We start from the raw sequence: 13,163 nt of genomic DNA, 5'->3' as shown, positions 1-13,163 counted from the left end.
CTTTTGTTCAGCTTCTTTTTGCAAAGCTGGTTTCAAAGCAGCAGCCAGGCAACATTTGATGCATTATAGTGGACATGTGTGGCAACTTCCTTTTACACATTTTATCAGCAAAGTCTCTGTATATTTTGTTGTAATTGGATGTCAGACTGTTTAATGGATTATTAAAACTAATATTTGGTTTAATATACCCCACATTGTAGCCTTTTTTACATTGTATTTATGTATAAATTTGGTGCATTTAGTTTGCCAATACCAGTGTCTATGCACATGCTCCATGTGAAAAAAAAGAGTCACTTAAAATGAAGTCTTTACATTCACTCCCTGTTTTTATTGTCCATTCTAGACTGCTTGGTTTAACATTTGATTATTAAAACCACTGACTTTATAATATTTGACAAAGCATTACAACATGCATTAGACATTGCATAGTTTTTTTCTGAAATCAATGCATCTCTAATGAGGTTACTGATTAAACTAACATTTTATAGGAGGGATATTAGCTTGAAAGCTGCAGTATGTGTCACCTTACATGACCTGGCTAGTAAATAAATGCAGAGATAGTGAACTACTGAAATAATCTGTAGAAAAATAGATGACGGCCTGACAGAGCAGAGCAACCCAATATGTGACATATTTTATTGGCATTGTAGTTGCAGACATCATGTGCACAAAATCACTCATCCAATAATATAGAAACACAATAATAAAATAAATATGAGGTTCTTTCAAAACAGAATTTTCAAGTCTTTTTGGAGACATTTGTTGTTAAAGTACACACATCAGTAAATCAGTAAACCTATTGATTTGTAGTGGCTGTGCATTACTGCTGAACTTACAGTATGATGTAAAGTGACAAAAGTTGTAATAGATCATAATAATCTTAAGAACACCTCATAAAAAAAGCCTTACTGTCTTGTGTTTTCAAAACTATTAACTCAACAATCATATACTGTATATATTGTGCTTTTAAAGCAACATATAGCACAGAACAAGCAGCAGCAAATAAACAACAACCAAAGAATTGCTCTCTTAAGTTGCAATGTGAAAACTCAAATAACATTACAGGCTAACATTAGACACCCCCTTCATACACTGTGTATTTAAAACCCAACAGGCTCCAGGAAGGCGGCCTCTGTCCTCTATTTCAGGACCTTTTCCCTCCTGTTGGGGGTAGGTTGGGGAGATGTTTGTGGTAATAGTCTGGTGGGGTGGGATTGGGGCTAGCATTCATCCCTGTAGGGACATAATACATACTCTCCAGGTAGCTCTGGTCCAGTGGTGGATGGTTCTGGGGCTCTGGCTTGGACCCCTGACCAGAGGTATTCCTGTAGCTGACCCCAGGCCCACCTTGGTGCATTGTTGCTGCAGCAGAGGCCTCGGGATATCGGGGTGGCTGAGCCTGGGGGTGGGCATGGGGAGGAGGAGCTGCATAGGGCATGTACTGCGGAGCAGGAGCGTACATGTTGGGGTTGTGGAGAGATGTGTAGGGGGCTGCTGAAGGAGGATACAGGCCTGAATGTGACATTGCTTGCTGTGGGATGAGCACTTCCACATATTGCCCAGTCTCTGGGTCAAACAACATTTTCCTCAGGGGCTGTACAGGCACCTCAATGTAAAAATACTTCCCTGTCTCAGGATCCAGCAGCACTCTACGAGGTGTCTGTCCATAGCTACTCTCTGAGTACAAACTGGAGCTGTCACCCCCATATTCAGAGCCATAGGATGGCCCCAGGCTTTGAGGGCCACACAGGTACTGGGAATCCATAGGAGGAAGGCCAGGAGAGTGGCCGTGGCCAGGATCGCTATAAGGAGCCCCAGCCATGCCTGGCGGCTGATGCTGAGGAGATCTGTGGGCAGGGGGTCGTCGAGGGTCAATATGCTGAGGTAGCTGCAATTGGCGGTCAGGAGGGCAGACCTGCATTAGTGAGGGGTGGGGAGGGCAGGGAGGAGGCTGGTGGAGAGGCTGGTACATGGCCGGTGGCTGGCTTGGACCAAGAGGACTTGATTTGGGAGAGCCAGGCTGGTAGCTCATTGGCTGAGGGTCAGGTCTGCACTGGTGGGGACGGAGAGGGGGGGGCTGGGCCACCGGGTAAGGTAGTGCCTGGCCTGGAGAGTGTGGAGGGGCAGGAGGGGTGAGGTTATGGGGGCTGTGGTGATGGTGAGGAGGGGTGAGACCAGGGTGGGAAGGGCAGCTAGCTGTGCAGGAGCAGGGAGGAGGGCGGGAGGAGGGTTGATAACGATTTGACCTCCTGGAAGTCAGATCTGGGAGCATGAGGGGACTGAAGCTCTCTCTTTCATCGTAGCTCGGAGGGTCATCTGAGGCATAGAAACGCAGGTCCTCTGTCCTTTGGGCGCGCTCGCTGGAGAGTGATCTGCAATATTGTTGGTGTGTGTATCCTGGCACTTGTGTCGTCGAAACAGCTGCAGGTTGTTTTGCATTGTTTGACGTAACCGGCATAGCTTGTTCATGAGGGTATGCCGTCCTGGGATACTGTGGTTGGCTGTCTGGATCCATAACAGCTGGCTGGCTTGGCTGGTTGGCTCCAGCTGAGTCAGGTCCAGGGACAGGCTTTACTTTTGGGTCAGACACTGGACCTGGAGCTGAGGTTGAACCTGGCCCAGTAGCTGATATTGGAGCTGTAGCTAAGGTTCTGGGTCTTTGTGTATATCTAGAGCTCTGAGGCGAGGCCCCTGGCCTTTGCTGCTGACCTCTGTCATGAGATGCCTCGGTCTCTGATGGCGCTGTTGACTGGTTTGACAGATTGGAGACGGTAGTTGCTGTTGTTTTACAAGGTGGAGGTTTGAGGCTGGATACTGCAGACACAGCTAGTTTTCTTGTATAGTTTGATGCTGATGTGGACTCATTGGAGATCTTTCTATAGATTGTCGGTGAGGACACTACAATTGTTTGAGGCCTTTCCTCACCTTGTGGGTTTACAGTCGATGTTATTGCTGATGGTCTCTGCGCTTCATTTGGCATTGCTCCTAAATCTGCAGGTTTAAATTTGCAGCTTGGTTTTGGAGGCACCACTGGTTTTTGAGAATTTTTAGCTATAGATTTGACTTCAATGGTTTGGGGCCTGCTGTTACCTGTAGAGTTTGTGGGCGTCTCTTGTTTTTGTGTTTCTTTAGACAGTGATTTAACCTCAATTGGCTGTGGTCTGAATCTCCTTACTGCAGGGGACTTTGGGGGGAAAGTTGGATCCTGTCTTTTCATTGCATCGAAATCTCCAAGTTCTTTCTGTTTGGTGAGAGGTGGTGTTTGCTCCTGCGTATTCCTCAGCGGAGCGGCACTTTTTTGCTTTGCTGTGTCCTTTACTGTAGGCTTACTGCTAAATCCCTCGTCTTCTCTGGTCTTTGTGAGAATGTCTGTGTTGTCAGATGCCGCTGAGGGGCCAGACGTGGTGGATGAGGAGGAGAATGTCCTCTCTCTATGAGACTCAATCCGAACTCCATCTGAAGGAGTGGTTGTCTGCAGTGGGATCTGTAGGCAATTCACATGCTTCCGGGGTACCCCTTTACCTCCAGCTGCATTCTGGTTGGCCCCCACCACTGCTCCAATGTCAGCTTGGTAACCCTTTTCCTTTAATAACATGGAAACTGAGTGGCCACTGCTACCACGGGTAACACCAGGGATTGTGGGCCCAGGTGAAGGTGAAGCAGCTGGGTCTTGGAGTGGGGTGGGAATCTCTTCCTGGGCTGGAGATGCAGATGTCTTGGTCTTGCTTGATCCATCCCTTATTAACACTACAGCAGTGGACACCTCTCTTTCCTTATTGGGCAGTTTGGGGAAGCTCCCGAGCATCGGAGGTTTTTGGTCTGTTCTCACCACCACAGGTTTGTCCTCGTTGTCTGACACTTTATGCATTTCTGTCATAGTCTCTTGTGTTTCTGCTGCCATGTTTAGATCATGTTTACATGGCTTTGCAATTGCATTGTCTCCTGTTGTGTAATTCACTGTGTTTGCATTCAGTGGTGATTCTCTGCCTACCTGTTTGGACAGCTTTGGAGAGGCCTGGTCACCTGGGTTCTCTAAGTCTTTCTTGCTGCATGACATTTTATTTTTGTCTTCTTTCCAGCAAACAGCCTTGTATTCTATTTGCATTGGCTGTGGACGAGATATAGGACTTCCTTTGCTCTGAAGAGGTGGAGAAAAATGTAGCAGGTTTGAGTCTTTTACCTCCTCTTTCCACTCCTCTCCCCTCTCCTCCCTCCTCTCCCCCCTCCTTATCTCTTGCCTTGCCTCCCTCTCCTTCTGTGCTATGACCTCTTCCCTCCTTTCCTCTTTTATTTCTTCCCTCCTTCCCTCATTAATAATGTCCATCCTTTCTTCATCCACATTTGATGGCATTACAGCACTAGTTGCCTTGAAGGACAGATTATATGTATTTTTCACAAGCCGCCTCACATCTCTAACTTTGTGAATGGGGACCTTCATTTTATTATTCCAATTTCCTTCTTCTTCCTCTGTTTTCTCATCTACACCGGCCTCTAGCCTTTCCTCCTTTGTATCTGGCGAAGAAGCCTCAGGTTTGTTTTCCGCTTCAGGTGTGAGACAGACATTTAGAGAGGCTTTCTTTTTCTCCACGGCTTTAAGTGTAATCTCCTGTGTTTGTGACATGAAGGCGCCCTTGGCACCCTGTTGCAGTTGTTTATGGTCCTTTGTGTTTTCACATTCCTGGTCTCTGTTTGTCACCCAGGCCTGCGTGCTGCTGGCTTTAGGGGCAGAAGAAGCTCCAGAGTTCCCTGCAGTGGCATTTGCTGAGTCACCACCTTCCCCTCCGTCCCATGTTTCACTGTCATCGGCTCGTTGTACTCCAGTTCTTGACTGTTTACTATCAAATGGCACTTTCAATTCTGATCTCATTTCAGATATTGATGAGGTTTCATTCCTGCTCTGAGAATCAGCCTCTTCACACTCAGTCTGTGAAAAGTTAACACTTCGGCTGCTGCTGGATGAACTTGGCCTGTTACTGGATCTCACTCCAAAGCTTTTTGGTGGTTTGGCTTCATCCTTTGTGCGTGGTTCTACTCTCACAGGGAGACCCTCAGATGAAACACTATAATCTGACTGAAGACTGGAACTGAGATTATATGGGTCAGGTTTTGGGGACTCTTTCAGTGGTGCTGCTGCTGGTGGGCTGTTTTCCTCCAAAGCGGCACTTTCTTCTTCTCCTGCATGCTCAACAGGTTGTTTATCGACACTCTGCATCTTCTTGGACAACACACTCTTGATGAGACAAGTGGCCATCTTGGTTTTAGTGCTTGTTTCATCCAGAGAAGCAGATTTCTGGAGTTTAGATTTTCTTTCCTTTTGTTGACTGGGCTCAGGGCTGTGCTCAGAAGGGTAGCATTCTTGCATTGCTGCTGGTGTACTGTGTTGTCTAATGAATGTCTCTCTGGAGTGATTCTCTAGAGACGGGCTTTCCACCATCCCAGGACTACTATTTTCACTGCTTTCCTCCTGCTTCCTTTCAGCATCACTCTTTCTTTTCAGCTGGATCTGTCTCTTTGGCACTCCTCTCCTCACTCTCCTGGAGTCCTCTCTTTCCACGGCCACATCTACACACTCAAAGCTGCCCAGCTCGTGGCGCCTTGATGGATCTAGGCCATCTGAGTAGTATGCAGATGGTTGCTGGAAGGAGAGTTCATCATTGTCCAGCTTTGGAGCAGAACCCCTGAAGTCAGCATAGGCCGGCCAGGCGGCACTGACCCCAGCTGGGCTCTCCTGGGTAGATGGTTGAGAAATGTTGGTGGATGAACGGTGGCTGGAGTTGTACATGTCAAGGTAATCTACCTCAGGGCTTGACAGGCTGCGGAAAGCAAAGTCTGTAAACCACTTCACCTCATCGTCTGCCTCATCGAGCTCACTTCCCATGCTGGAGCTGGAACTCCGGCAGGGCCTGTTTGCAGCCACACGTCCAGGAACACTGTTCTTGTTGTGGGGTGCAGGAGGTTGAAGCCGTCTGCCAGGACCACCACCCCTGGTGTCTTGTTTGGAAGCAAGTCTAAGCAGACTATGTTGTTGCTGTCTGGTCGCAAACAAGCTCTCTGAATAGGAATGCACTGTTGGCAGTCCCTGACGGGTCTCTCTGCTTGTGGGAGCTGTACTGCGACTCGCAGGCCCTTTTCTATTCCTGGCATTGAATGACAGCTCAACCTGTTCCCCTCTGTAACTGACATCCCCCTGCCAACCCTTCCCCTTTTCCGAAACCCGCTCCTCCCTCTTTCTCTCTCTCTCCATCTCCCTTTGCCTCTCCCTTCCTGCCTCCCTATCCTCCTCCAGCTGCATTTCCCTGTCCATCTCGAATTGCCTTCCTTGCTTGACCCAGTGGTCCTGGCTATTATTGTCAACATAAGCAACATTGGGGCTTTCCCTATTTGTCACCGCTTTCTTAAAATTACCACACGGTGGGGCCGCTACAACCTGAGAGGGGCTACGGCTTCTGTTCTGCCACTGTCTGTATGGTTTCTCAGGGGCTATGATGTGGACAGGTGTAAACCTGGTGAGTGGCGGAGAGGGAGTCCGCCTCCTGTTTACATGGTGGGCCATGTCCTCTGTTATATTCTCTCTGTTTCCACGTTTAACTTTGGTTGACAGCTGTCTTCTCGCCGGCTCAGGTGTACGAGCTGAGCTTTTAGATTTTAATGAGCTGCTGCTTTCAGAAGTAAGGGGATGAATAGTGAATTGAGGCTGTGGGTTTTCCAGTCTCTGCACAGGCGAGTTAGATGTAGCCCTGTGGACAGGTGAAATGTTTGAACTCCTGTCTTTAGAGACAAGGAGATTAGGGGAGGGAGACTTGGTTTCAATGGGGGGATTATTATAAGTGTCTTCTTTCTGAACAAAAGTGGGGCTAATGCTTTGTTTTTCCTCTGGGAGGGAGACTAAACTCAAGCTATCTTGAAGGTTGGCTTCCTTTGGTGTTGCGTTTGTCTCTGTGCGTTGTTGTTTCAGTGAGCTCTCTACCTTTTCCTCGGCTAAGAAAGGTGAAGTAGATACAGGTGACTGAACTGCCACCACTGGTGAACTGCTTTTGATTTCAGCTACAACAGATTTTTCTGCCCTGTCTAATTCAAATGAGGGTGACACACTGTCCTCTGCCAAATGTGTGGGGTATTGTGTTTCTGTAATATCAGCTGAAGTGGAATCCTCCTCAACCTCAGGTGTATTTCTTAAAGAAGGAGTGGGCTGTTTATACTGAGGTTTGTACTCAGTGGAGAGGGTTGCTGGTGAACGCTGCTGATACCTCTGCTCAGGAGATGGGGCCACAGGTGATGGCTCTCTACTTCTTTGCTGAGGTGATAGACTTTGATATTTGTCCGATGAAGGGGTTTGATACCTTGGCTCAGGTGAGGGAGTGTGATGCTTTGGCTGAGGTGAAGGTGTTTGATACCTAGGTTGGTGCGACAGAGTTATGTCAGGCTGCAGGACAGAGCTTATAGACAGAGCTGATATATAAGGTGACTCTCTTGGTGAACCAGTGGACTCTGCTATACTGCTCTGTATACTATCCCTGCTTGGGGTAGGGCTCCTTGCTTCAGGGGACACAAGTGTCCTATCAGGCTCAGGGGTGGAGAGACGAGAGAGCTCAGGAAATGGGGGAGTGTCCCTGTCCTCGGGCTGAACAATGGAGTAAGAAATCCCTGTGATGTGAGGGGAAGAAGTGAGGCTTCTTGATGAGACAGGGTCAGAGTCAGGGTGAAGCTCTAGGAAAGGAGACACTGATGTTGTCTCCACTTCAGAAGACCACTCTCGCCTTCTGACCACAGGTGAGGATGCTGTAATCCGGATTTCAGGTGAGGGAGCAGTATGTCTGTGCTCTATGGGAGAGCTGTTGTTCGTAACTTCAGGCGATGGAGATAAACTATAACTTACCACAGGTGAAGACACCTGGGTCCTGCTTTCAGAAGGTGTTGAAATGTGTCTTATTTTATGTGAGGGGCTGGGAGAGGGAGTTCTTGTGCCAGTCTTAGCCGGAGAAGAAGCGCTGAGCAGGCCTGGTGAAGGAGCTGTGTGTCTTAATTCAGGTGAGGCACTACTCTCCACAAGCTCAGGAGATGTTGCTATTGAAATGACAGGTGAGGGGGGGGTGTATCGTGGGGCAGGTGTAGACCTAGTACTGACAGGTTCAGCTGATAACCTTGTATCTTGGCTCTCAGGAGTAGTCGCGGTGTCTTTTCCTGCAGTGGAAGGATCAGAAATCAGCTCAGAGGTGTGGGTACAATCTTTGCTATCAGGTGTGGAGCCTCTGCTGAGGAGATCAAGCAGGGAGACCCTCTCTCTTTGTTCAGCAAAAGGAGATGATGCTTGAGAATTAGGAGAGTAGGGCCTATTCTTCAGCTCAGGGGAGGCCAGTGTTTCTCTCGACTGGGATGATGACTCTCTACTACTGTGTGAAGGTAAAGGAGATGAAAGGGTGGATCTGGATTCAAAGCCTGATTCTGTTAAATCGAGAGAAAAATCTTTGGATGTGGCCTCAGGTGAGGGACTTCTGTGTGGATTTAAGTAGCTACTCTCTGGCTTAGGCGAGCTGTTTGCGACCCTGAACTCAGGTGACGATTGAGTGTTCACTAATTCAGAGGAGGAGGAGCAGAAACAGTTCCTAGGCTCAGGGGAGGGACTCGGAGATAAAGACTGATGCGAGGGGCTGTGATGTTTAACTTTGACAGTGGGAGTGGTTCTCCTTGGTTCAGTGTCTGAATGAGCTTGTCTAGGACTAGTTGAGGATGGAGAACATCTTTTTTCAACTGAGGAAGAAGACAAGGATGATGCCCTTCCCTCTGTGCTGAGGGTATAGGGGCTGTTATATCCAGGAGAGGGGGTGCTCTCACCAGTGTTAAGGACTTCAGATGATGGGCTAGCTGTACTTAGCTGAGGTACTTGTGATTTGCTTTTTGTCTCTAAATTTGGGCTACCGTCCTCAGAAACCTCTGGATGCCCTGAGCTCAGTCCCTCGCCCTCTGTCTGCCTCCTCTCTGAAGACTCACTCTGCAACAGGGGGCTGTGAAGCCTTTCTCTTGAATCTTCAAAGCCCTCCTCTCCTTCACTGGAGCCTGGTGCAGTGTGGTAAGAGCCCGAGTCGTTCAGATCATCCACCAGAGGTGATGCAGCAGCTGTCCCGTCCACCTCCCTCTGGGAAGGGACAAAAGCCCCTACAGCAGGGCTGCTTGAGAGGGAGGGCGACTCACAGTCGTCTCCAAAAATGTCACAAAGGCAGGTGGTCTCGGAAATGGCACTGCGCTGACTAGGGACGTTGATGATGTCGAAGATTTCAACGTGGTTGGGGGTGCCGTCACGATGGCACAGGGAATAGGTGTGGCGGGGTGCACTGCGCAGGAAGGAGTAGCTGTCCCCCTGGAGAGTCCAGCTGTCCATCGCTCGTCCACAAGCTCCAAATTCTCACTGCGGTCAGTCCAGTCTCCTCCTGTACTCTGCTCTGGGCTCTGTTCCTGGACTGGAAATCAGATATGGTCATCTGGAAGATGTGTAGCTCATTCATTTATATCACCAGTAACACCAATGAATATCATTAAGAGGCAAAAGCTTATTAATAGCAAATATAGATTCTAAACTGTGTATTGTTTTTTTTGTTTTGTTAGCTTGCCAACTGCAAATTTAGCTTTTAACCGTCAAATGTTCTGAAAATACCAGCAGTAAACTTCCAAAAGGGGTTTAGAACGTAAATATAACTGTCACTATGCCCTTAAGAGCAAGAAAAAAGCGGTAGCAAGCAACATGAAATTAACACAACACAATACAAAAGTTGTAACCATAAATTCTCTACATGTGCTTAAAAGCTCACAATATTTCATTTAGACATTATAACATTTTTTGAATTACAAAGACTAAGATTTATTCATCTTACATATGGAAACTGACAATGGTTAAATTAGCTCTGCCAAATACATACCCTTTATCTAAACCTTCCACATTGCCATGGTGTAGGACTGACTATAGAGAGCCTGCTCCTCGTGCAAGCAGAGAAAGGCAGATTGACTGGTACTGTACCTTTGGCCAATGATGAGGCTTTCCCAAGTGCATGGAGTTCCTCTGTGTTGCAATATCTGGCCCTCATTCACCAAACTGTCTCTCAAAATCCACAGCACATTCCTAGTTTACAAGACCTCTGCGAATTTGCCGATCCAGGACTGAGCAGCTCTGCACAGTCTGGCAGAGCCACACTGGCTAGACAACTTCAGGATGTAAAAGGCACTGCCATGTTAGACTTGAATAGAAAAAGCAATGAGGGGCATCTCACTCGGACCCATTACATCCTCTAATGCTCCCATCTCTATTTCTGCCCCTCCCCTCCGAGCTGGCCCGAGGGAAACTGCTTACAGAGTAACCTAGATCTTCTTTCTTCTCCAGACTGGGGTTTGGTTGGACATTGGCTTTCCTGTGTGAGCTGGGCTAGGGGGCGGCGCTGGGCGTGAGTGGGTTTATAGTTAGCAGCAGGTGCTGATTCGGCCAGGACAGATGAGTGTGCCTGGAATCTGACACTTAGAGCCAGATCAGTCACAGGGCCCCTCTATATATAGACCCATACTGTCAGGGCCTGATAGCCATAGCTTTAGCTGTTTGCCTGGGAATGCTGGTGTGGAAAGAAAGGGGAAATACAAAGCTTGAAGTACAGCCCACATTGTCCACTTAACCTCTACATATGAGGTTATACTTAACATGAAGGGTGTGGTTAATGCTTATATGTGTGTGTGTGTATGTACGTGTTTGTTTGTGTGTGTGTGTATGTGTGTGTGTGTGTGAATGCTACTGTAAAGTGTATCTGTGGTACAACAGGTCAAAGATTAACACAGACCACCCAACTCTGACAGCTCACATGCAGAAATCCTGCACTGCATGGTAACTGATAACATCTTTTAGGTCAAGTTTTTCCTTTTCTTGTCTGAATATTTTATGTTTCAGGATCACAACAGCCAATTATTATTTTTTGTTTCAAATTCACATTTGAGCTTTCCTGTCAACACATGCCAAACGTTTGAGCAAAAGGGATCATGGTATTTTACTGTACTTACTGTTGCTACAATAGCAGTACCCTTTGAGCCACATTGTGGCTGTCTGGGCATGTTTAATGGTAGGGAGCTTGGATAAGCCCTCTGTCCCTAACCTAATACCTCATGAGATTACCATTCATTCTCAGTCATTAAGTCACTCAGGGCAAGCCAATGGAAAATCTTTGATTGCAGCCTGACTGAATGTTGCATAAAGCTGAGGGTATATTATATCTGTTATATCAAGCTCCTAACACTGAAAAGTCAACAATCCATTATATGTATGGCATCATACATACGTAATTTGGCCCCCCTTTTCTGTCTGAAGTATCATTGCCTCAAGTGCACACATTATAGGTGTGTCTAGCCAAAATGGGAACTGATGCAATGACCTTGGTGGATGGCTCTATTCACAGAGCTATAAGATTAATATTTTTTATTTGTTTTTACATAATTAACTGTTTAAACGCATCATTGTTTATAGACCTTTCAGAGATATCTTGTAAATGGTTTCATATTTCACTAGTGGCTCTAATGACATGACAAACATACATTATCATCCCTCTGAACTCTTATGAGGCAATAAAGAGAGGATAGATGATATGATTAGAACTCATAGACAGACAACATGCATGCATGTGTGTGCTGGATATGAGATAGTGTGAACTAAAGTGCATTCACATGCTGATAAATTTGAAGCTATGTGGCTATGGCAGCACAGTAGACTGGAGGAGGAGTCAGAGGAAAAGAATGATGAGCACCTCAGCAATGGGGAGCTTTAGTCTACATCACTGATAGATTAGTCACGCCAGCTTGCTCAAGTCCAAAGACCTCACCCATCCTCAGCAATGCAACACATACCATTAAGCTGTGCATAAACAATATGCTGTGTGGGCATCTATTAGCGGACAAACATATACTAACCTTCTAAATCAAGGGGCTTGGCAGAGAGGCTGATGCTCAGCATCCACATGTGGAGCACTGTTATCCCAAGTTAGTTGACTTTACTAAAAATGTGCGTGGAAACCCGTTGCCCTAAACCATCTAAGTTTTTACAAAAGGTGAACCTTATCAGGTCAAGTTGTATTAACCCAGAGCGGTAAATTGATGCAGTAGACAAATCAAGTTTACAGTAGTAGTCATTACTAAAAATCATTAGTAAACATATTTTTTTTTTTTTTCTGGAGTCATGTTGTCTAAAATAAGCATGTTAAGTTAAAGCTTTAGTGCCTAACTTTTTAACATCTGTTACATTCAAGCCATTGCCCAATTGAAGCTAATTAAGACTATCAGCTCCACAACATTCTCTCTGTATTTCTCAGTATGGCTGTGTTCAGAAACTGGTGTCATCCGGCAACTATCGCGGGCAGAAAATCAAGTGAAGATAATTAGCTCTTCTGAAGAGTCCATCATTTTTTTAAATCCTCCATGTCCTCCTTGGCTACTAGCAACTGCGTGGAGGAGGGGTGTGGGTGGTGCGCGATCACGGAAGGCTTGTATCAGGTGCGCTGACAGTTTTGTTGTCATTACTAGAATTCCTCATGGTGGGGAGACAGAAACTACAGCTTTAAACAAATATAAAACATTAGGATAGTTATCACTACTAACAAATGAATTTGTTTATATTAATATTTTTCATTTTCCTTTATGACAGTATGAGTTTAAGAACAATGTATTCAATACATTTATTCTTTATTCGTATTAAAAATAACCATTAGTGTCAGCCCTATTAAAAAAATATCAGCTCCATCTCAACCAACTACAAGAATAAAATGCTGCTTAAACATGAATGTATGAGTAATAATAATCTAATGCTATATAATAGTACTTATTATTATACTTTTATTATCTATACATATTTTATTTATCATATTATATTATGGTATGACATTAATACCATAATCACTCATAGGGGCAATTTAATACTTTTACTTTTGATCCTTTAAGTACATTTTCCTGAGAATAAATTTTCTTGAGTGACATTTTCAATGCAGACTTTTTACTTTATGGAGTATTTCTACTTAAGTAAATTATCTGAATACTTCCTCTACCACTGCTAATATTAGCAATATTTATAATATATTTTCAGTCCACTACATTTCATAATGAAACATGTATCTACACTACACTAAATAGAGTTGACTGCTATTACTTAC

The 13,163-nt window shown here is 45.8% G+C and overlaps 1 protein-coding gene across 3 annotated transcripts; it reads right to left on the bottom strand.

Moving 5' to 3' along the window:
* Positions 1-304: 304 nt before the first annotated feature.
* On the bottom strand, positions 305-10,431 carry si:ch73-43g23.1 (serine/arginine repetitive matrix protein 2). 3 transcript variants are annotated; one of them, XM_039812952.1, is made up of 2 exons: positions 10,010-10,431; positions 305-9,476 (listed from the first exon to the last, which is right to left on the bottom strand). In XM_039812952.1, the coding sequence occupies exon 2, from the start codon at positions 9,374-9,376 to the stop codon at positions 1,145-1,147; it is 8,232 nt and encodes a 2,743-aa protein (XP_039668886.1). In that variant the 5' UTR covers positions 9,377-9,476; positions 10,010-10,431; the 3' UTR covers positions 305-1,144. The 3 variants fall into 3 exon arrangements, with proteins under 3 accessions (XP_039668886.1, XP_039668885.1, XP_039668887.1); XM_039812951.1 differs by having other exon boundaries at positions 305-9,455; positions 10,010-10,430; XM_039812953.1 differs by lacking the exon at positions 10,010-10,431 and adding an exon at positions 9,912-9,945.
* Between the last annotated feature and the right edge of the window lie 2,732 nt (positions 10,432-13,163).

This window comes from Perca fluviatilis, chromosome 10, assembly GCF_010015445.1.
Source record: "Perca fluviatilis chromosome 10, GENO_Pfluv_1.0, whole genome shotgun sequence".
NCBI lineage: Eukaryota > Metazoa > Chordata > Actinopteri > Perciformes > Percidae > Perca > Perca fluviatilis.
Note: the sequence above shows the minus strand (reverse complement) of the source record. Positions and strands in the feature narration are given on the sequence as shown.

Excerpts from the sequence above, each read along its gene's own strand:
- si:ch73-43g23.1 (XM_039812952.1), bottom strand. The coding sequence starts at position 9,376 with ATGGACAGCTGGACTCTCCAGGGGGACAGCTACTCCTTCCTGCGCAGT.